Source organism: Apostichopus japonicus, chromosome 14, assembly GCF_037975245.1.
Source record: "Apostichopus japonicus isolate 1M-3 chromosome 14, ASM3797524v1, whole genome shotgun sequence".
In the NCBI taxonomy this organism is placed as follows: Eukaryota; Metazoa; Echinodermata; class Holothuroidea; order Aspidochirotida; family Stichopodidae; genus Apostichopus; species Apostichopus japonicus.
Genome location: NC_092574.1, coordinates 17,412,001 through 17,436,921, shown reverse-complemented (window position 1 = coordinate 17,436,921; position 24,921 = coordinate 17,412,001). Strand labels below are relative to the sequence as shown.

The window sequence follows — 24,921 nt, the reverse complement described above, 5'->3', positions numbered from 1 at the left end:
GCTCTGCTATTCACACAATACTGTAGGTAAATGGCTTGAATTATGGTTACACTTTTTGCCTTTTTTTTTTGGGGGGGGGGGGAACAGGACCCAGCGACAGAACCCATTGAAATAACTTTGGTAGGCTGGACAAAGTGATTCCGTAAGGTATATACAAGCTAGGTTCTTCACTGCCGCCTCCATTCCTTTCGGGGGAACCATTTCATACTGTAGTTTTGATTAAAATTTTGGGTGCTTTCAGTAAGTTTGATATGTAATATTCTTTTAGTTCCATAGGCTAGCTGCGTAGCCAAGTTATTCTGAGCCTGTCACGGCCCTCACAAGCGCCCTCACTTTGTAGGTACCTACAATATGACTATTCTCCCTGGTGTGTTGTCCGCCCAAAGAATAATACCATCGACAAACGAAAAGTTCTTCCTAATACTGCAAGCACTCCACGCGCACTACAATACCGAGTATTTGCAGGCAAATACAGTTCTAGTTTGTCGAAGTGTTTGTTTCTTTAGCGTTTTCAGTATGACTAATACGAAGGGGGAAAACCCCTCTGGACTATCATTTTATAATGAGGGCTGGGATTGGGTGGGTCTGGGAAGCTATGACGCCTGTTAATCCGTTTCTTTTATTTTATTTTATCCCTCTATTTTTTCTTTCGCCTCGCCATCCCCATTCCAAGTTTCTTGTCGCCAGTGAAAGGCGGACGATGGCGCCCTTTGTGATTGACAAGTAACATTATATTTGTATGTGACACCTTTTAAACACTATAGGTCATTCAAGAAGGACATCATATTTGCAATGTATATACAATTTGATGAGTAAAGGACTCTTATTAAAATTGGTAGAGGTCAAAGATCATTTGAGGTCAACCTAAGTGAAACAAAGATCATTTGAGGTCAGAAGAGGTCTGTAAACACACGATGACTCAAGAAGAAGAACATCTTTGAACACAAGAACACTGTTATTATTGGTCAAAGGTCATTTGAGGTCAACCAGAGTGAAAGTCTATGACAATCATGTAAACATGATAACTTCCAAAGCCTAGCTTTGATGGACCTTATACTAGGTGTGAATTCACCTTAGTACAAGACACCTACCACTCTTTGTGGAGTTAAAGTTCATTTGAGGTCAACATAGATTAAAGACTGAAAACCTTTCAAACACAATATCTCCAAAATTAAAGCTGATGTACCTTAGTGATTGCAAACAACCTATCATGTTATGTAGAGGTCAAAGATCAGCTGAGGTAATAGAGGTGAAAATATGAAAATGTTGTGAACACAATAACTCCAGTATTGACATTTAAATGAGCTACATGATTGGTACAGAGATCCATACTAGTGATTGCAAGAATTCTTTTGTTTCCTGTGGCGGTCAAAGGTCGTTAAGGTCAACATCGGTCAAACTCTGGTGGAAACTTTGCAAATCCAAACACTCAAAGAGTAAAGCCTGCTGAACTGGTTACCATGTACATCCATCTTAGTAATAACAAGAAACTTGGTGTATCATTGTGTAGGTCAAAGGTCATGTGAGATCAGCAGCGATCAAAGTCCGCAGTCAAAAGCAAGATTGAATGAACTGTACGTGTTGTATGTAGATCCCCTTTGATGAATACAAAAATTGTTTTTGCTTCATAAGTAAGTCTAACAGCATTTGAAATCAACAGATGTCAAAGTCTGAAAGCCCTGTTGACACAATTACTGCAATTGTAAATGAACTTGGCAAGTTCAAGAAATTCATTGTATTTTGTGCAGGTCAATGATTACTTGAGTTCAATAGAGGTCAACACAGTAAACACCAAAGTAAAGCTTACAAGAAAGGTTCGCAAGCCTCTTGGCTTGCTTTTTGGTTTTCTTAATTTTACAATAACAGGGTACTTTTTAATTGCACTTGTATTTAAATACTTTCTAAATAACAAAAGCTAAGTAATTAATTATTAAAACTGAAAAGGGGTACTTTTACCCAAAATGGGCACAGAGAAGGGACACTTTTGTGATATCAACGCAAACAATGCCTTTGCCTTACCTAAGTTATGTGAACAACTCTCGTAATTTATTCCCAAAGATCGGATACGGGGCAATCACAGAACCACTCTAAAGTACTTTAAAAAAATATTGTTTTTTTTTCACCATGAAAATGTGATAGACAAACAAAGAAAACAAGATTTTAGCACATAGCCCTACGCTATTTACACATACATAGCATATTGACAAACTGGAAACCAACCCCTCCCCAGGGGATACAGGGGTAGATCCAGCAATGAACAAGACAGGCAAAAGGGACACGGGGGTCGTTCATGGCGACTACCATGTAGGGGAGTGTTTGTTTCCACCTCAGAGATAAATATATGTTTAGACGTGAAATTCGGGTACCATTTTGAGACAATGAGGTATCTAATATAAACATGTAATTCGATATATATATACACGTCATGTTGTACCGATATGTTTGTTTATTTACTTTAAATTCTATCATTATACACTTGCCTTAGCAACATTTTTAGCACCTTGCAGAAATAAAACTTCAGCGTACGGATACAATATTAAAACAAGGAGAAGAAAAGAAAAGAAAAGTATATATAAGTTACAATACACATGGACTAAGCTATAACGCTCTCAACTTTAATAAATATATACACTTTTATAGGTATCTCGCTTAAATGAAATAAAATAAAGAAATGAATATTTTCTTCAGGTAAATATTATGATGCCAGATCTTTCGATCAAGCATGGAGACAACGTAAAACGGCGTCGTAACCAACCTTACGATTGAGTGGCCTGATATATGTATCTGTATATCAAACAGTCCACTCACAGTCGAAGAATTAAGTGCACACGAAGAATTCCACGTTAATTTATACAGTACGTGAAAATCGTATAAATGCTGTTAATAATTTCAGCATACATTGAAGGATTAGGTTTACGTCTATTGCTCAGTTTAAAGTCTTTGTGGCTATTGTCCAGTTCATAATAATTAATTTCAGAAACTGAAACTGAATAAATTGGACAATTAAAATTTCTCGGAGAGAGGAAAGATGTTTTGACGTTGCATCGGGAAGAAAATTGCGTTGTTTAATTAAAATGCGGTAGACCTTTTCAGGTATGGTACTCCCGTTGGCCAATATAAACTCCACCGTTAGTTTTTGGGGATGGTGGGCCTGCAGGTGGGTAGTCGGACTTTACTGTGGTATTACTGAATTATCGGTTGGTTGGATCTGTTTATAGCTTCATGATTGGATGGTGGAGTTTAGGAGGAACCGGAAATACATGGAGATGTTTGTTGCTGTGGTTTTCTTTCCTGCGAGAATGATCCGTTAGAGTTTTCAACGCCGATTTGGTCGTGCCGTCGTACGCGGTGGACTTTCCGCTGACTCGGTGACGTAAACAAAGTACCATATGAAGAATGCGTTTACAATTGTAGACAAATCGCAGTATACTCCGAAATTGTGAGACAGATTAATGCATTATTGTAGACATGCGCATAGCGTTTTCTACCATGTTGCTCGCCCATCAGGCACCCCTCTTAGATCTGTCCCCGTTCAACTCTGTTGCTATAGATTCACCAGGCTATAGACTACGCTTACTCAAAACTTGCTCGAATTATGCGTTGGGGTGCGCGCTTTGGAATCTTCGCGATATTCGGTACTCTTCGGTTTTCTCCATGTCTTGGTGAACGTAATCAATATACAGTCCATTATCTCGACCATGGTGATAAGACTTGCCCCACAGAGCAGACCCATGTAGCCCCCTACATCACCTATAAATGACGAGAGGGAGAAAAACAAAGAGGCATTGTTTACAATATCATCTGGACAATAATTCCAATTGTATTTGATATGAAGTCATTCATGACTTAAAAAAAAAATATGATGCGCATGATTTTATTTTTGTGTTGCTTTATGAAGCTGTTAAGCTGTATATCATTATCGTAGTATTATAAGGTGTCTACCATGCAAATCACGCCAGCTACGAAGAAACACACACGTAAGAATTAGTCAAGACAAAAAGATGAAACAAATCATAGCATGCGACGATGAAAGAGAGACACTAAGAACATTTGGTATCGTTTTGTGAGACATCGTATCCGTTAATAGTTAAAAAAAAAAACATTAGAGGAGGAGGGGGGGGGGGGTGGTGGTTTTCGTTAAGGTATTCAAGATCTGTTGTCAGGTGACATGCTATTTTAATACCAACATTTGTGGAGAAAAACTTAAGTATAACAAAGAAACAGTAACATTACACTAATGTATGAAATACAAAGAAAGAATCCCGGATGTTAATAAAATACGATATGATTACCACATGAATATTAAAGTAGTTTAGTTTAAAGACACTGACAAGGATCAGAAAGTCTTGACAGTAGCTTATTTTAGATCCTATCCGGGATTGATCGTGGACGAAAACTGACTTATTTCAAATCTTCTCTTTGCGATAGATGTTCAGAGGATAACGAGGCAGGGGTGTGAATTCGCTCCTATTCCCTGCTCCCGGGACCGCCATTTAACGTCCCCGTCCAATGGACGCCACAGCATACTGACCACTTTCTCAATTACTGAGGTAGGCAAGGCACCCCATTCGACCTCACTGCAGTGCAGCCAAGACGAATATAATTGTTTCGAAACCAACTTGAGAACAGAAACAAACCCCTGTTCCCAAATTCACAAACCAGAAATACCAAATCTACGGAAGACTCCGCACATCACCCACTACACTGCAGCGATTTTTGAATATGTCAACAGAAATCTGGCTCCCGGCGGAATTTTGATCCTGGAACCTATAGGGTTCTGAGGCGGACACTCTAACCGCTGAACCACTGCTCTTGATTGTGTGTATTGAGTTCATCATAGGTAGACACTTGACGAGCTAATATGCAGCTATCGCCTATAGATGGTGTTTACTTATTGAACAGCGTCACTAGAAAGAATCATCCCTGGGAGGAGCGCGATCTAAAACCTTTGTTTGTTTGTTTGTTTGGTGGAGGAGTCTCATTTCGTTCATATGTACGTGCGGTGGCTGGAGGATGGGGAGGGGGAGTGGGTAATGTTTAAATTGCTCTGATCTACGATAAAACTCACCAAGAAGGCTATATCCATCATAGGCTGGGGCTTCAGTTATCTCCTCGAAGCGGACTTCTTCGAAGAAAATATTCAGCTCCAGGAAATTATCCCTAATATATGATTGAAAAGTAAAAGCAAATTTGAAACATTCTTATTTTCTGTACACATAGACACCTTCACACATACATATATAATGTGCGTGTGTGTGTGTGGGCCTAATAACGAAACTCAACTTGAAGCTACACGCATGTCTGTAGTCATGGCTCAAGGAGAAGCCATCATCTCAAGGGCGTAGGAACCGGGGGGGGGGGGGGCTGGGGGCGCCAGTGAAAAATATGGAGGGGCGGAATTATCATTCCGCCCCCCCCCCCCCCGCTTCGCAAGTCAGAAAACCCCTTTTTCATTTCCAAATGAGAAAAAAATCTCATTTGGAGCACCAAATTGCCATGTGAAAATGCAAAAGTTTTTGCACCAAAATCTGAGGCCACCTGGAAATGCCAAAAAATTCCAAAGGGGAGGGGGACACCCCCTCCCTCAGGCCGGCCATCAGTCTTCAGCCCCCCCCCCCCACTCAAAAGTACCTTCCTACGCCACTGCTTCTAATGAAATGTAAACTAACCGACAAAGGACATGGATACGGAAAACTAACAAAACCGCGTATACACCCCTTAAAGTCGTACTCATAGGAATTGTACTCGTAGTCATGCTGTTGTATTTGTACTCTTACTACTACAACTACAAGTCTCTTTTATGACGACGGTTTAATTATACCGTTTGTTATAATATCACGAAAATGACAGATATTTTCACCTTACCCAATATATTCTTCTGTGATATTCATCTCCTGAGATAAGCTCCTTCTGAGGTAGTTTGAAGGCCACTGAGCAATCGAATTTCTGGTGTCGTAATATTCTTGCTCGCAAGGTTCGGGACAGATGCAGTGATCAAGATTACTTAGACTGGAAAAGGTTTCTGCGGAGGAAGATAATATTGGCATACGGTATGTCTTCTTTCTTTCTTAGAATTTAAAAGTTCATCAGTATATAGCTTTACCAAGTATGCTAGAAAATTCGAATATAAATAATAAGAAGTCAGGTTTATTTTCAAATTTTCAACAAGTATTACTTGTCATCCTCAAATCAGTTTCCATCACTGTGAGACATCCAGTAATCTTACTTCAACTCATTTCTAAGTCTGATTAGAATTAATCTGCAGAATCGGAAACTAAACAATAAAAGTATATTTTGAAACCGTGAACAAACTGCTGAGCCCTTTAAATTTGTATGCAATAACGTATAACGTAACATATATATATATATATATATATATATATATATATATATATATTGCTCTCATTCTTACCTTGGACTTTCAGAACGCATTGAATGTGTTGTTTCGGATCACAGACTGGCACGTCTCCTAATAACAAACGATGAACCATTTTAAATAAATACGAAGTGTGAACACAAAAATTAGTGAGGAAACATGTTAATAAATACTCATAAAGAACAAAGTGAGAAATAGAAATCACTATATCGAATACTTCGTGTTATCATGAAGTCTCCCAAACTGAATAAAACATTTCTACCCTTATTTCTGGAGATATTCATTACGATCATCTTTATCGCATAACATAAAGAAGATGGGTGGGACTGCGTCTTCCTGGGTTTGATTTAAAATTACGATTATATAAGTGTTTACTTTTGGTTCATTGTTTACATGGTAAAATCTATGCCAGATATTGAATAGATCGTTCTTGTGTTCTAGATGGGTCTATTATTCTAGTTTGGATGTGCGCGCCAATTATCCCTTTGTATATTTGTCCTATACACAATTCTATGAAAGACAACGAGCTCATTTAGATTCATACATATCCATGTCAATATCTAGCCTTTAGTTTTTCCTTGAACATTACATCACACCTTCAGAGATGCCGGCAGTTCCGCGGCAGTAAGCTCCCATCTAGGGTAGCCTATTTATCAGTTTATCAATTCATCTTATCCGATTGTCTTGAACATTAGACATATTACCTATGAAATGTGATAACGGGTTCTACAAATATATATACAAAAGAAGAATTTAGAAGAAAAGATATAGCTATATATTTCTTTGGTTCATGAATATTCATATCATTCAACATCATGTCTGACCTTCAGGGATATTTCATATCCTCTTATCAATATTTCATTGACATGAACATTGACAACATGCTCTACGAAAGTAAACAAGAAAAGAACAAGAAATATGAGTCGCCCCAAACAGACATGTACCGGTATAACATGGAAACGATTCTGTGTTGTGATTTATGCCGGCCTAGCACATATCGCTAGGCCTTCTTTTCAGGGTTAGGTAGCTTATATATCAGGGCAATGCATAATATATGTTGGTACAGATGTCAACATGGTAAGCCTATACATCAGTGACGTAGTCTTGCAGTATACACCGTATCAGGACCACTTATATATAGTTATATAGTCACCACTCACGAAGACTTCATTTAACTTGAGACCAGATATACTTCTTATCTTTGCAGACCCCACCAACCAAATATTTTGTGAAAATTCAAGCAATATGCTAAGAATTTTTCGGGCACCTACTGACAGAAAAATAAATTGCAATGATGTAGCTGAAGGAAATCAATAGTTAAAAAATATTATTGTAACGATTTCCCCAAAACTTCTAACTAATATGAAAGGGTAGTTACACGGCAATTGATTGTATGTAATTGGCATGCGATGTAATAACCGATGCATGCCTATATGATATGTACATTAACATGTTGAACGAGCGAAAATGTTTGATTATACTTTTCGGGCAAGTCGTTACAGCCCCCCCCCCCTCCCAAATCAAATTGGGCTCCTACGCCTATGACCTGCACATACCCGATTAGTGCAACGTCGCGTGCCGATTTGCTTTGTTTTCTTTTCGTGGATTAAATCCTCTGCGCACCGCCACCCAATTGATAACCCATGTCTGTAACCATATAACATCATTACCTGGATGTCTGTAGTCCTTACAACCACAGTGTTCTATGATGGCATCCACTTCACACTCAAATCTGCATAATTCTGCGTTGTAAATGTGCGAGTATTTTAACTGTTTCTCATCGCAGTAAGGTTTATACGGGGACTTTAGATTTTTCCTCTGGAAAAATAGAAGAAATAAAAAATAAAAATGTTTTAGACAAAGTTACTAGAAAAAAAAAAATTCTCCTCACTTCAGATAGACTCCAACGAGCCGTCCCTGAAAAACCCATCATCGCCTACAGACGACCACGCAACCTACGAGACCTTCTTGTACGTGCTGCTGTTCCACCTCTAACTTCTAACCCCACACCCATTCAGCATGGTACCTTCAAATGTGATCGTACTTCGAGATGCATCGTCTGCAGCCACCACATTGTTGAATCCAATTCCATCACCAGCCACAGCATGCAACTCACACACAAGACTAAGGGTCACATCACTTGCACTACCACCAATGTCATCTATCTGATCTCTTGTAGAATTTGCGGCATCCAGTATGTTGGCGAAACCAAAACCACCCTCAAGAAGCGTTTCTATGGTCACAGATCCACAGTCAACACCATGAAGACTGAGACCCCAGTTGGAGAACATTTTAACCTTCCCAACCATACCATTTACGACATGTCCCTACAGGGGATTGAATCCTTAGGTAGCCGTCCTGACCTAGTACGTATCAGCAGAGAGAGGCTCTGGATGCAACGCCTTCGTACCATTCAACCTCATGGGCTGAACATTCAGGAAGGACATGACTAACTTTCCTCTGTTCCCTACTCCTTCTCCCCTTTCTCCCTTCCCCCCCCCCCCTTTCACTCTTCCTCTCACAGCTCTCTTCCCCTCCATTTTTCTTCACACCTTTCTGTCTTTGTCCCTCTCCAGTTTATTCCTCACCCTGTGCCTTTAATCCTCTCTTTGTCCCTCCACAGTTTATCTCCTTCCTCTCCTCTTCTCCTGTTGCTTTCTACTTATAATCCCCTTTCATCCATCTCATTGTGTTCACCGTGCTCATTAACCTGTCTGTATTCTGTGCGTGTTTTTGTCCCCTCTGTTACTGTAACTTGTCATTTAGCCTCTGAAGAAGATCCTGCTAGGATCGAAACGTCAGGCCAACTTACTTTTACACAGAAAAAAAAAAAAAACATTTTTTGAGGTTGTCTTTCAGTTCTCTCTCTTTTTTATTTGTTGTGGGTTTGTTTTCCTGTTTTTTTGTTGTTTTTTGTTGTTTTAAACGCAAACAACAATTTCAATCTTAAGGTTATTTTAATCCACAACTCTTTTAATATAAAAGATTGTCCACGTTATATGTCTTATAATCTGTGTTTTACGCTATTCACATTTTAACGTTGTGGGGTGCAATGTTTACTATTTGAGATTGCCAAAGATGATAATTCTCTCCTAGTAGCATTGGGATGATACAACCCTCTCCCTCCTCTCCAACCCCCAGAAAAATTACGGTAAGTATTTATTAGCACAACATTGTATATCATTATAGAATGTAGACCTAACCTATAACCTCACAAGTGACTCTGAATGCATCATTTCACCTACCATTCTCTGGTGGATTACTATTAGACTCCCATTGACGGGAGTCGCCTTCAACGACCCCAGGGCCACACTCTCTTGTTTACAAATCCTGGATCTAACTCTGATAAAAGGCATAGTGTCCACTCTTAGCCTCCACCCCCCCCCCCCCTCCACCAACAGACATCTAAGCACCGTCCATTTTACCCAATTGTTTCCATTCCATTAGACCCCTCGCCCACAACGATACACTTAGCCCCCCTCCCCACTCCCTCCCCAATTAGAAACACGGTCTTGCGCCCTTGTACATCATCCTTCGGTGATATGCTATGAGTTTGATTGTCTTTACCTTGATATACCTCAACGTTATGTCCGTCTCCATCCCAGGGCCTACAGAAAACCCATGCATCTTTACGAGAGGAGTCTCCCCTTGAGCATGCGCATAAACCTGTAGAGTAACAACAGAGAAATCATTTAAATTATTTAATTAAATAGTCTGATTCAATGAATTCTTTTCATTTTTATATTCCAATGACAAGCTAATATTCATATTTAGGTCTCTCGGCAAAAAGTAGATTTATTTTAATGTTTATTTTTTTTATAAAGATACAGATAATAGTGGTTAGTGATCGTATAAATTACCTTCATTCCAGCACCGCCGAACTCGCTCCATGTGTATTGGTCTTGTTCAATATTCAAACGTAATACCAAACCGTATGAACTTCCTGGGTGTCCTACAGGTAATGGGTTATGTTCATCCCAGTTGTAAGTAAAACACACCTGTTATGTATCGAAAGATATCATCACAAGTATTTGACAACATAAATTATGAATCAACTATTATAATTACGATTAACATAACACGTAGATTGGCAAAAAACAAGACAAACTTTGATAGAGAGGAAAGTTCTCGAATACCTTGATTACATCATCGACTCGTTTAAAGCTTGTCATTTTGAATAATAATTTGTGTTCAGACTTGGACACAACAACTCCTAAGACAAAAATTAGAACTGTAGATGAAGATAAGATAAGACTAATACATTGTCAGTATAGTAAGTATTTCATTATGCCACCAGAAGTCAAGTCACAGATGAAAGTCAAAGATGAAAGTTTTCAAATCTCAAGACCGCGATACACTGATATTTCAAATAGAAACAATTACTTCAGTTTTGAAGACTATGACTGAACCTGACGAATGGAGAATTAGAGGGCGCTACAGTCAGTAACATATATCACTAGATAACAATTTTATAACATATTTAAGGAAAATTGAAGGTGGAGGTATATATATATATATATTCTGGGACTCATCAGGCGAAGATAGGAATCGAGCCCATGATGTTGTGTCACAGACCGAAGTCCGTACAACTCGACCACAGTAATTCTACTGGTGTGTGAATGCATATAAACTGGCTGTGTATGATTGTCAGTGAGGGCGTATTACCCAAGTGCTATGATTGTACAGAGTGCACCCTGGTGCTTTGAATCACTATATTTATATATAACTCATTACGATTTTCAATGATATATATATATATATATATATATATACAAACATATAATATAATAATATTTAGCCCACTTACCCCAAAATCAGTCATAATAGGTCTGAAATCTTTCGGTGAACAGTGCTGGTGTAGTTTCCATTTACATTCTAGCAGCATGTCCTCAATTTTATGACCATCCTGGAACGCCCATTCTGTTAGGTTCCACACGTAACCCTTAGTAACATTATCATACAGATCCCAGTGGATTGTACCTTCACCCGTACTGCTGGCTTCCATTAACTGTAACGTATTAATATGCAAAATAGATAGCTTACTATCCCTTCCCTCTCCTTTCCTGGATCCTTCTTCCTATATTTCGCTTCACCCAATTTTCATACCAAATACATCATAAAGAATAATATACAACACTTAAGAAATTTTCGAGAAGCTTACTGAATTTGATTTAACAAAGAATGAAATCATCACGAAACATTGTCTGGACGACAAAATTTGAACGAAATATCATAAAATCAAGAAATCAATAAATAAATAAATAAACAAAATAAGATAAATCAAGTAATAATTAAATTGGAAAAATTTAGCCAACGAGAAATGTAAAAGACAAAAAGGAAACTAATAAATAGAAAAAAAAACAATCACTTTTCGCTTACCTCTAAGAATATTTTATGATTTTCAGCATTGTCTGCCTTAATCATGTTTTGATTACAAATAGTAATGGCGGGAAAATAGACTTCCGGCACGTGATTAATGATGACAACAGTAACCACCGGATAACTAAAAAATTTGTCGATACTCATCTTGAGCTCAAGAATAAGCCAACTGTAGAATAAAGTGATTATGACAAACCACAGTAACCTGAAAAGAAGAATGTTAGAATCACAATTTAAAAGAAAAGTGTATCATTCTGAAATTAGCATTGCCAAAGTTTTGACTCTTACAATGTTTCAGCATGGAAAGGGTGATGTTAAATTCTTATAATTACAAGTAAAACGTTTGAATATAGTTCTTTGGTCGTGGGCCGTATCACGTTGATCTGTGCCCCTGCGTAAAACGGCCATTGCCTTCCTCAACCAGTAGGAAAGCCCGCAAAACAGTGAACCCCACCCCCCCCCCCCTCTCCGCAAGATAAAAAGTGGCGGGATTTAGCCCACTTATGCATGTATGAATACGACTAATTTTATTTGGATACGATCCACTGATTCTAATTTGAAGTCTTATACCCTTAAACTGCAACTAAGGTCAGTATGACAAAACACTTTATATCAAGGTATAACGTAAGAGTCAACATTTTACCGAAATAATAAAAAGGGGTCCGTGTGGATACTGGATTTGAATGAAAATGAAAAATAGACGGGAATAAATATTACTACTAAATAATTTGGGGTGACTTTTTTTGCTTCTTATCATACAGTTTCCTCACAGAAGATGACAATACTTAGAATATTAGAAAAGTTCATGATAAGAGTGCAAACTAAATATTAGGTTGGATTAGGAGGCCGTGGAGGATATAGTGGGTCCCCCCTAGACCCTCGGGGCACTGCACAGGTGCCCGCCCGACCGGTTAGCCCACCCTATATACTTAGTCTAAAGTTGTACCTCCTTCCAAAATGAATTCCTTCTCCAGTAATGAAGCGAACGCCATGGAGGGTTGTTTCTGTGCTGAAATCGTAGGTACTTTGAATAACCGTCTTTACGACTGATTTCTTCCCGTTTTCTTCTTTCATATCTTCATCCATAACGAATAATCACTAAAAAAAGCCAAACTTCAGTTAAAAAATATGGAACTGATACGTCATCAAACTGAAAAAAAATAATAACATTTAAGAATTAAAAGTACAGAAATTTCAACTATTTTGAGATCAAACTCTGAGTAATGATGTATAAAAAATAAATTTGTATACCATTTATTTTTTTATTATATATATATAGTTTTGGGACGAAATAAGAACACATCCCGCTTATCATTAAGGCCTGTTTGTGAAGTATTTACATCCATCTTGCTCTCACTGGTAGACAATAAGCTTATTCTTCAAGTAGTGATAACATTTTAAACTCTCGACATCCACATATAATTCTGACCAGCATCTAACGGTGTATTGATTAATCTTAATTAATTTAATTAATTCTAAGAAACAAAGACGATTAACGTGATATAACCAGTCGATAAACAATAACTTCAAAATGCTTAAATTTGTTTTAATTTCTTGCCCGCCCAACTAATTCAACCATAGCATCACCTCAGTTGTTCAACGAGTTCGTTTTTATAATTTCCCAATAGTGACTTAATTTGGAACTATTCCCTCTATATATGGATGACAGTCGTTCCTCGAAAATGTTATGAATTCAAACATATTAATGAATCGCTTTTCACTTAGAGTCGTTAGAAATTGTCTTAATGTTATTTCCATGAACGAATATGATCAATTATGTATTTCCGGTGTCAACTTGGAATTGAAAAGAAAACACATTTAGAAAGTATTAATGCTGTTATAGATAAGTTCATCACTTTGTAAAGAATAAATTGACCATATGGATATAATAATAATAAAATACATATTTTTTATCATCTTGTGTGATGTTCTTTTGCGTAAAGATCAGGGATTAACATAGAAAGGTCATACTTCAATGGAAGGCCAAAAATATCTCGATCGAATGTATCCTTCGTGTATGACTGTCTATAGTTTGTTACGTTAAGATATGTATATATATAGTCATAGAATTATCTAATGATCGCCGCGCAGTCATGAAACTCTAGAAAACATCATGCTGTAAGTTACCGTATAGGTATACTATGTAATGTACTCTACTTTTATGTATTGAGCACTTTTGCAGCAGGAAGTGAACAACTGAATCTTTTTGATATATATTTATAAATATATATTTATATCTATATATATATATCTATTTATATATAGATATTAACCTAGTAGCCAAAGTAGGATATGCCACGGACCCTGCATTTTCAAGAGCCCAGCGCTAAATTCTTGCAAGCTATCAATTCGAGGCTGACTCTACATTTGCTCTGTTGCCGTACTTAAATACTATACTGCCTTCAACTTTTTTGAACGACTGGGTGTTTAAGGTTAGCGATTTTAGCCAATCATCACCTTCAATTTGGGTTCTTATTTTGGCACAGTAAATTCATGGGAGTGTGTTATCTAAACGACCCATAAATAAGAAGGTATATATATTTGAAACTGGTCATAGCCGCTGCACAAAGATGAAACGAAAATGGAATGCGCCTTAGCTGAACAGTGAAACTACACGTCTCAGGCCCTCAGTCAACTGGCTGGTTCGTTTACATGTTCGGAGCAGCTATGTATGTTGCAAGGTATACGTCACATCGGTCCTTCTCGATGTCACTAAAGTCGAGAAGGACCGTATCGATCACATAATTAGAAAAGCTGGGGGAGTCATTGGAGGTCAACAGCATACAGTCGACTCGGTGTACCAGTCACTGCTTCAAACAAAGCTAGATTCAGTTTGGAATGACTGGTGCCACCCCCTTCACTGTTATCTTAATGACAATGTAATTAACAGAGGCAGTGGCAGACTGAGACAGCCGTACACGAGAACTAATCGCTATCGTAACTCGTTCACTCCCCGTGCAATCAAACTTTTCAATGTCAACTTACGTCGCTAGGCTGTTGCAATACTCTTTTATCCTGTCCTTGTCTTACTGTTTTTCATTCTTATTCTTTAATCTCCATCTGTATATATATATATTCTGTTGTATTTTCCTATGCTCATTTATTTTTGTACTGTTTTGAACTTTTATGTGCGAGACACTAATTTCCTTATTTGGAGCAATAAAGTTTTACTTACTTACTTACTTACTCACAACAACTAAGCCTATAACCAAAATAGCCAGTGCTCCGTGTTTGAAATATTCGAAAACCAAACCAGCAACAAAATGTGGTTCGCAAATTTCATTCTCATGATACAATAATTTCATCAGTCATTTAAATGAACCAAAACTGCATCTTTGATATCTTTTGCAGTATAATGAATTTTTTGAGTTGATTTTTGAGTTGATATAGAAGGGGGTTTCCAAGGGTTATAACTTTTATTCTCATCGGAACCACAGAACTTCTGCGTGAAATAGGTATTTATAATTTGGACTTCATTGATGGAACGGATTTGTTTCCAATATCCAATAGTTAGATAGCCTTGTCCGCGATACGATCCGTCATATTGTTTTACGTACAAAACAGAGCTTATTGTGGATAGCATATAAACTAGAACTATATAGGAGCCACTCAATTTTCGCAAAAAGAATCAAAACAAAAAAACACATGTCGGAAAGCTTTATCAGTGTGGAAATAGAGCTGAAAAAGTTGGGTTTTTTCCCTCGTCAAAATAAGTAGAAGGGACGTTAAATCCTTTTTTCGCTTTCCTCTTTACTCCTTATGTTCTTAAGTTATATGTTATTTGTCATTTGTAATAATCTCTGGATTGTTTTTGAAATGTACCATGTAAATGTCTCTTATACCTCACGGAGGTGATGTGGAGAAAATAAGCTGAAACTGAAACTGAATCTGAAAATCTGTCCATGTGATGGATATAGGCATAACACGGCATGCGGACATGCTTGGTTAAGTAGAATAGAAAAGCAGTAAAAACTGAAAACAAATTGATGCAGCACGACGAACCTAAGAAAAAACTCTGTCAATATGTTATTTTCAGTGTATATGTGTAGTGCTGGTTTTTAGAGATCCGACTATAAAATTGCTCGACGACTGCTGGTCATTAAAATGCTGGTCATAAAATTGCTAGTCATTAAACAGAACTGAAATTTAATTGCTTTTCAGTTCTTTTTTTCTTCTTAAAACAAAATGAAAACAAACGTGTGATATTTATATAAAAAACATTATTACATTAATTATAGCCCACAATGACCCCAGAATGCACCATTTCGCGCCTAAGAGTGTTCATGTTTTTCCCGAGAAGGACTTCCAGACCTTTCTACTTAGGAGTTTGCTCCAAAAATCATTCCCTTCCCCCTCTCTCCCTACCCCTCCTGGGTCCGCCCCTGGGTTTGTATTATTAAAAAAATGCACGAGGAAAGATATGTAATCATAATATTACAAATCCAATATTCATATGTAAATCAGGAGATTTATACAAACTATATTGTAACACAGTACATGGGCGTACTGACCTTATACTTAATCAACGTCCGTGTTACAGAATGGGCTCAACTTTGCAGCATGTTTCAATTGATCCCTGCAGCTCAACCGTTCCTTTGGTTACGCTCCAAACATTCTTTACTTCAATAATTTCGCCAGTTACAGTTTGTCATTTCATGACTGTCAATTCCGATACGTTCGACCATGGAACTATAAACAGATAGCTCCATGGTACGACCATGGCTCCATGGTACGACAATGGAAAGAATAATGTTATGATGATTGATTATATATTAAATAACCACAATCAAGATGGTTACTCATTTTTTGCCAATAGATTGGCCCATTCGAAGAGCTCGAGAGAATGAAAAATTTAGCCAGATGTCCCGTTCTTTGTTCTTGTTTTAGGTCGAGATGGACATATTGATCGGACTTATACTTTCATCATCTCGACCAAAGACAATAACGTAAAGAGAACGGGACATTTTGCTTTGTCTCAAATAATTCATTCTCTCCATCTCTGAATGTCCCCCCCCAAATAAAAAACAATTTTATGAGGGGGGCGGGAGGGGTGCATCGTCACGATTGGGTGATTGTTTACTACCTGATAGTATTATAAACATAAACGATGGTAGAGCTTTAGGGATCGGTTAGTTCGTGTTTATAATGCTTGATGCATAATGGAACTTTAACGCGATGAAGCCAACAGATTCGGTATTTTAAACTGCATGCGGTATTTTTTTATAGAAGTTTTGTTTTGACAGTATTTGTCTTTACAATCGATCTATAAAAGACGTTGAGTGGCTAAAACCTGTGTGCAGTCATGATTGTGTATATGTTATCATAGAGTTTAATATCATTATAACAGCTATTATAATATCATTATAACGGCTATAGTATAGCCTAAACGCTATTTAAATTGTCTAACGTATAAGTTCTGTAAGCCTCGTGCAACCGCAACGGTTTCGAAAAAGCGAACATATTATGCACCTCAAACATATTCATTTTATGTTTTTTAGGTAATTGTTAAAGAATATTTGACAGATTCGCAACACAACGTACATATTTAGCGATAAAACTTCCGTTGATGAGAACATTTTAACCTAAATTTCTTCGTACAATTGTTATCTTTATGAGTTTATAAGTCTCACAAAAGTGACATACTTAATTAAAAATTTAATCGCATCTGATAAAAATTTACCGTTGGCAACTGAATGTGCAAACGAAACAAATCCCAGATCGCACTCCACCACCAGGCGCGGCGGAACGGAAAAATGATTGGGGGGGCTAATGTGTGGAGACTATCTAAGCGGAGCGCCACCATTGGTTGGCGCGGAGCGTACAAGAAAATTTTGGGTTATTTCAAACCCTCAGATGGCCGGAAACGGCACTTCCCGAGTGTTTTATGCTGCGAATACCTAGCCCTAAAATATGGGTCTCAAGTCTGCAATTTCTCAGATTGCACGTAAAAATCTGTAAAAACATTGTAATTTGTATATTCGATGGTGTTTTAAGAGAGTAGCTATTATACTCGTAGTGTACTCGCAAAGACGTTTTTGAGTGTAGTAAGGGCAGTGGCGGAGCTAGGGGTATTGGTCGGGGGGGGGGCAAGAATGGTCTGTAGGGGCGCTTTCGACACTATCTAAGCGGATGGCCACAACAGGTTGGCGCAGAGCGTACAGAAAAATTTTGAGTAAAGATACTCCCTAGATTGCAGGAAATGACCCTTTCCGGGTCTTGCTAATTTGCAGATAAACGGAGAATAAATAGGTGTCGTCGCCATTTTGTCGGAAAATTACACCAACAGAATATGACAAATGTCAATAGGTATATGAGAGCGCAATAACATAGTCAATAATAGCGAATAAGTAAAAAGTATAGTGAAAACCTGAAAAGGGCTCCAGCAGTCCATATGAGTCTTTTAAGGGTGGGGGGGGGGGGGCATCCGCCCCCCTGACTGTATATATGGACGCTCCGCCACTAAGTAAAGGGATGTTGGAGAACTGGCTGAAATGAGGCAAGTCATTGGCCTAAGACGAAGTTGTGTTACGCTTACTGGTACTCACACTCACTGCTTCCACTTTTCACGGGGCGTGAAGACGCGGTTGGGGTGACAATGTGGTCTATAGCCAGGGGACGGGCCGAGGGTCCCCCAGCAATTACTAAAATTATTACACCTATATAGTATACGTGTGCATCGGACAGATCGACAAGTATGCATTGAAAAATGGGCAGATGCACGTTTCGGAGCCTTGGTAAATATTGGGGGGCTTATCATGCATTTGCCCCCTCAACTTTTTCATTGGGGGGCTGAGCCCCCCAAGCCCCCCCCCCCCCGGTTCCGCCGCCACTGTCCACCACCCCCACCCCCACAAATAATAAGATAAGAATAAGATACTACTACTAATAATAATAACTTGACTTTCACTTTACTTTCAATGATAATCAAATATTAATCTCACAAAGTTATTGAAATGCTTCCAAATTGGGGCGGAGTAAAAATGAAAACAACAAATCTCCCAGATTTCCAAAATTCCTTTTTAAAGCAAAATAAAAATTGCTATATATGTTTTAGAACATTAATCACATTCTAGTAAATTTTGACAAAAAATGTGTATAAATTCCGAACAACCAATATCATGACAGGAGTAAGCAATAAACGATTAACTAATGAGTTAGGGCTTTATAAAATCACAATAATTAATCACCATAAATTTATTATTGTTCGTAATTTATTTATTGAAGTACTTACTTATTACCAAGTTATGTTTCTCCTACAAAAGTTGATCTATATCCGTTGACGCGTTGCGGTCTACAGCTCGGATAAAAGTTATACCTGCTCGCTTGTGATTCACGCATATATATATATATATATATATATATATATATATATATATATATATATATATATATATATATATATATATATATATATATATATATATATATATATATATATATATATATATATATATATATATATATATATATATACGAACGCATCTTCGTGTAAAGTCGCTTGTTGTTACAATCACCATTATATAATGGAATGTTCCATGAATGCATGCATGCTAAAAGTATAGATCCTACATAATGATATATAGGCCTAAGTGATAGATTTACACGTTGTTAATTGACCATAAAGCTACCAGCCAAAACGCGTAATCAATGACGTGTGAACTGCATATGAACTGGCATTCTCAACAGACGTTTTTGTACACATAAATAAAGCCTACTCGACTGAGAGAGAGAGAGCGAGAGGTAAATTTGGTATGTTATGAAACGAGTAATATTCTTTCTCAAAAAGTCTTTGACGTTAATGGAATTAATCATTAGAAAAAAATGAATAAAGGGATCGAAGTGATTGGGCAGTATCTCTTGATAATGACAAACTGATTGAACGCGTGGCCTTGCTCAGTTATGTCCGGTCATTAAAACCGATCTTCGATACAAAGATTATTACAAAATGTTCTATTAAGTAAAGCACGGAAACTGAGAGGTTCGGTCGTTTGCCACAAGCAATGAGTTTGCCTCAAGCAATGAGTTTGCTAAAAGCAATGAGTTTGGTAGATACAAGCAATAGGTTTGCTACAAACTACAAGCAATGGGTTTGCCACAAGCAATGAGTTTGCTGCAAGCAATGAGTTTGCCACAAGCAATGAGTTTGCCACAAGCAACGAGTTTGCCACAATCAATGGGTTGCCACAAGCAATGGGTTTGCCACAAGCAATGGGTTTGCCACAAGCAATGAGTTTGGCCAAGCAATGAGTTTGCCACAATCAATGAGTTTGCCACAATCAATGAGTTTGCCACAATCAATGAGTTTGCCACAAGCAATGGGTTTGCCTCAAGTAATGAGTTTGCTGCAAGCAATGAGTTTGCCACAAGCAATGAGTTTGCCACAAGCAACGAGTTTGCCACAAGCAATGGGGTTGCCACAAGCAATGGGTTTGCCACAAGCAATGAGTTTGGCCAAGCAATGAGTTTGCCACAATCAATGAGTTTGCCACAATCAATGAGTTTGCCACAAGCAATGGGTTTGCCTCAAGTAATGAGTTTGCTGCAAGCAATGAGTTTGCCACAAGCAACGAGATTGCCACAATCAATGGGGTTGCCACAAGCAATGGGTTTGCCACAAGCAAAGAGTTTGCCCAAGCAATGAGTTTGCCACAATCAATGAGTTTGCCACAATCAATGAGTTTGCCACAATCAATGAGTTTGCCACAAGCAATGGGTTTGCCACAAGCAATGGGTTTGCCCCAAGCAATGGGTTTGCCCCAAGCATTGGGTTTGCCTCAAGCAATGAGTTTGCTATAAGCAATGAATTTGCTATATACAAGCAATAGGTTTGCTATACAAGCAATGAGTTTGCCTCAAGTAATGAGTTTGCTGCAAGCAATGAGTTTGCCACAAGCAATGAGTTTGCCACAAGCAACGAGTTTGCCACAATCAATGGGGTTGCCACAAGCAATGGGTTTGTCACAAGCAATGGGTTTGCCACAAGCAATGAGTTTGCCCAAGCAATGAGTTTGCCACAATCAATGAGTTTGCCACAATCAATGAGTTTGCCACAATCAATGAGTTTGCCACAAGCAATGGGTTTGACACAAGCAATGGGTTTGCCACAAGCAATGGGTTTGCCACAAGCAATGGGTTTGCCCCAAGCAATGGGTTTGCCCCAAACAATGGGTTTGCCACAAGCAATGAGTTTGCCCCAAGCAATGAGTTTGCCCCAAGCAATGAGTTTGCCACAATCAATGAGTTTGCCACAATCAATGAGTTTGCCACAATCAATGAGTTTGCCACAAGCAATGGGTTTGCCACAAGCAATGGGTTTGCTCCAAGCAATGGGTTTGCCCCAAGCAATGAGTTTGCCACAAGCAATGAGTTTGCCACAATCAATGAGTTTGCCACAAGCAATGGTTTGCCCCAAGCAATGGGTTGCCCCAAGCAATGGGTTTGCCACAATCAATGAGTTTGCCACAAGCAAAAGGTTTGCAACAAGTAATGAATTTTCCACAACGTGTGCGTTTGCCACTACTAATTTATTTTACTAATTGATTTACACTAATAGTCTAATATTACGGCATACACCAACGCCCTGTAGAAATATTGACAAAACTGTTCTCGAATAATCTCGAACCTCTTATCTTGGTTCTCAAATCTCCAAGGAGCCGCGCTCCTCGGACCTCCGCAAATGTAAAATCAGGAAATTTACGCATCGACTCTCAACTGGATGTCTCAACTGACAAGCTATATATAGCTATAGTGAACCGCAAAGACATCAACTTCCAATTCACAATCTCTGAGCCTTACAAATGTCAATGTCACTATAGCGGTATATACTATTCCAATACGTTAGCCCCAAATTAGATATTCCATCTCCCATTATGTTTAATAGTCTGTACTAAATCAAATAGGTAAGCTGGTATATAAAACCTCATATGTTAGCCTGGACTAACATTGGGTATCATGGCCAGATGCTAACAATCAAGGTAATATTTAAACATAAATACATTTTTATAAATTGGTCAGATATATAGTCTTTGACAATTCAACACGTGTTGACATCCATTGAATGTGACTTTTGTGCAGTGTCAATATACTAGACACGACATTTCCTACACTCATTTCCCTACATTATTAAGAAAAGGAACATCTCTGGCACAGCTTATAGTGATAAATTAATAACAATAACCATCAGCAGTTAACGACGCTTAAGCGACCACAAATGTGGGAGAAACCCGCAAGGGCATATGGATTACAACTAACACGGCGGGTGGCTTCCAGTTCATTTTAACTCAAATTTGGAATCTTTTCAATTTAGAAGTCATTTCAAATGGGAAAACCATAGATTGCTCTTGGATGAAAAAACCCACCTTACTATGACCCGGCCGGAAATCGAACCCCGAACCTCCCGATTGCTAAGCTTCATTGCTTCAAATGCCACCGCCTTTATCTACTCGGCCAACGCACCCGGACTATTTACATTAATTCGTTGGCGGGGTTCTACGCCAAACAACGTTGACACTGAAACCAGTCCCCACAAAATGACAAGAATTATCAGTATAACCATGGAGCTATAAACTGTTTATAGCTCCATGGTATAACAAGCAGAATGTGCACACTGCATCTTTATAAAGATTACGACAAAACTATAATGGAAAGATGCATCCTCTTACGGAACAGATTTTTTTCTTCCAAACATTTATTTAAGTTCTTTTTCTCAAAAGGTTTTAAATTATAAAGTTGGAATACTCCTGTGGACAACTACTTGATGTAGGCTCCCAATGTTTGAAGTAAAGTTCGGTACCTTTGCAAACGAATCTCTACTCTGATATATCACACAAGCGCGCTGCAGCTTCAATGACATAATATATAGTAAAACTAAACGTAAACTGAGGTCGTCTATATCTAATATACAATCCCGCGGGTGAAAAATTTAGCAATACTGACCATCTCATTTCACTGGTTATTAAGGTTACATATAGGCATACCAACTAAGTGAACCGTCTTAGGCGACAAGAAATAAATCATAACGCCCCTTAGTATGTTGAATAATTTGTGGTTAGTAGAAGCATGAAACATACAATAAGTATAAGCTATACTCACAACGAAAGTTTCGTTACATCCAATTCGCAAAATATCGAATGGATCACGGTTCCTTGGTCACGTGCGTATAAGCTGTCTTGAGTGACTATTCGATATGTTTTGTACAGATCTCCAATACGTTCATAATCCGTTCATAAATTATTACTATTTAATTGTTGTTCGGACTCATCAATTACAGTCTCCATGTATTGTAGGTCAATTTTACTCACACAGTTTATACGGTGACAGCCCGATCTTCATAAGGTTCTTTATTCATCATGGAAAAAAAAGAAGTTCGTTGTTCATAATTGGTAAAAGGGTTCGATATTCATAATGGTGGAAAAGGTTCGTTGTTCATAATTGGTAAAAAGGGTTCGATATTCATAATGGTGAAAAGGCTCGTTATTCATAATAGGACGAAGGGTTCGATATTCATAATAGAGCAAAGGGTTCGTAATCCATAATAAACAAAAAGGTTCGTTATTCATAAAAGGAGAAAAGGTTCGATATTCATAATGGAACAAATGGTCCGTTATTCATAATATAAGCCTAGCCAAAAAGGTTCGGTATCATTCACAATGAAGAAAGGGACCCCCTTTAGGAAACGTACAAGTTCATGCCGTTAATATGTCGAAAATGTAGGTTTTGCTGCAGGGGGTAAGGTGAAGCATGATCTTGATAGTGTGTGGCTCATATTCTTTGCAAAATTATGCATCCGCTACCATCTGGTGGTGCCCCCATAGGACTGTTGTGCCCCCCCCCCCCCGAATAAAAAGTCTGTTGAGGCCACTTGTTGATCACTATAGGAGTCCGCGAAAATGGAGGACGTCTTTTGCATTTGTATGACGCACTTCTCTCCTATTATGAATAACGAACCTTTTTTCACATTATGGATTACGAACCCTTTGATCGATTATGAATATCGGACCCTTTCTCCTATTATGAATAACGAACCTTTTTCCCATTATGAATAACGGACCCTTCGCTCCATTATGAATATAAGACCTTTCTTCCTATTATGAATAACGAACCTTTTTGTCTATTATGGATTACGAACCCTTTGTTCTATTATGAATAACGACCCTTTTTGTCCATTATGGATATCGAACCGTTTTGCCCATGATGAATATCGAACCTTTGTTTCCATTATGAATACCGGACCTTATGAATTATGGTTCCTTTTTATTATGAATAACGAACCTTTATTTCCATTATGAATAGCGAACCTTTTTATCGAAAAAAATGCACGTTATGAATAACGAACCTTATGAACTATGACCCTTATGAATAGCGGACCTTATGAATATCGGGCAGACCCCGTTTATACCATGCTAGACCTATGATATATACACATTGCATTGCCTATGTACACGCTATGTCACTGTGTGTGTATCTCTAAATAACGAACCAGGAAGCGTTTGACGGGTTAACCCCTTTTAAGTTCGCATTTGTGCCATAATAAAAGCACGGTGAAACTGGAAGAAATGAACAAAATTAAAGTTAATAACAAATAATACACTGCGAAGCTATATATTATAACAAGAATAACATAGAGACCCCGGGAATACATAGTATAAACGATGTGAAATGATACATTAGACGACACACACAAACAAACACAATATCACTTGACAAAAGTAAGCATAAATCCATGGAAAACGAAACAAACACGCATCCTGACGAAACCATAAACTTAGCATACACATAAACTTACATCACGTTGCGGGTATAGCTTGTCACCCACACATGCACAGACAACGACAGAACACGGGTTTCCTGCGGTTGTTGGGTTGACTGTTGTTGCTGGGTTAACCACGGTTGCTTGGTTGAGAGCTGTTGCTGGGTTAACTGCGGTTGTTGGGTTAACTCCGGTGCTAGGTTGATTAAGTTAACTGCGGTTGCTGGGTTGACTATGGGTTAACTCCGGTGCTATATGAAATTAAATAAAAAGATGAGTATAAACTGGACAAAATAGCCCAAATATCATCACCAATAGAGGATGCACATCATATAAGGATAAAACTAATATAGGAAGCTTAACAACTTGATCATATAATTAATTACACTAAAATTAGTATTACATTAATAAGGCGACA

At 38.1% G+C, this 24,921-nt stretch overlaps 1 protein-coding gene across 5 annotated transcripts; it reads right to left on the bottom strand.

The window, feature by feature from the left end:
* Positions 1 to 920: 920 nt before the first annotated feature.
* Positions 921 to 24,717, bottom strand: LOC139979640 (acid-sensing ion channel 2-like). Of its 5 annotated transcripts, none has more exons than XM_071990646.1 (11): positions 24,540 to 24,717; positions 12,702 to 12,853; positions 11,756 to 11,960; positions 11,184 to 11,384; positions 10,237 to 10,374; positions 9,944 to 10,042; positions 8,047 to 8,194; positions 6,413 to 6,469; positions 5,866 to 6,022; positions 5,069 to 5,160; positions 921 to 3,750 (listed from the first exon to the last, which is right to left on the bottom strand). In XM_071990646.1, exons 2-11 carry the CDS (start codon positions 12,839 to 12,841, stop codon positions 3,578 to 3,580), a joined length of 1,410 nt encoding a protein of 469 aa, XP_071846747.1. In that variant the 5' UTR covers positions 12,842 to 12,853; positions 24,540 to 24,717; the 3' UTR covers positions 921 to 3,577. The 5 variants fall into 5 exon arrangements, with proteins under 5 accessions (XP_071846747.1, XP_071846746.1, XP_071846744.1 ...); XM_071990645.1 differs by lacking the exon at positions 24,540 to 24,717 and adding an exon at positions 23,056 to 23,072; XM_071990643.1 differs by having other exon boundaries at positions 922 to 3,750; positions 12,702 to 12,905.
* Between the last annotated feature and the right edge of the window lie 204 nt (positions 24,718 to 24,921).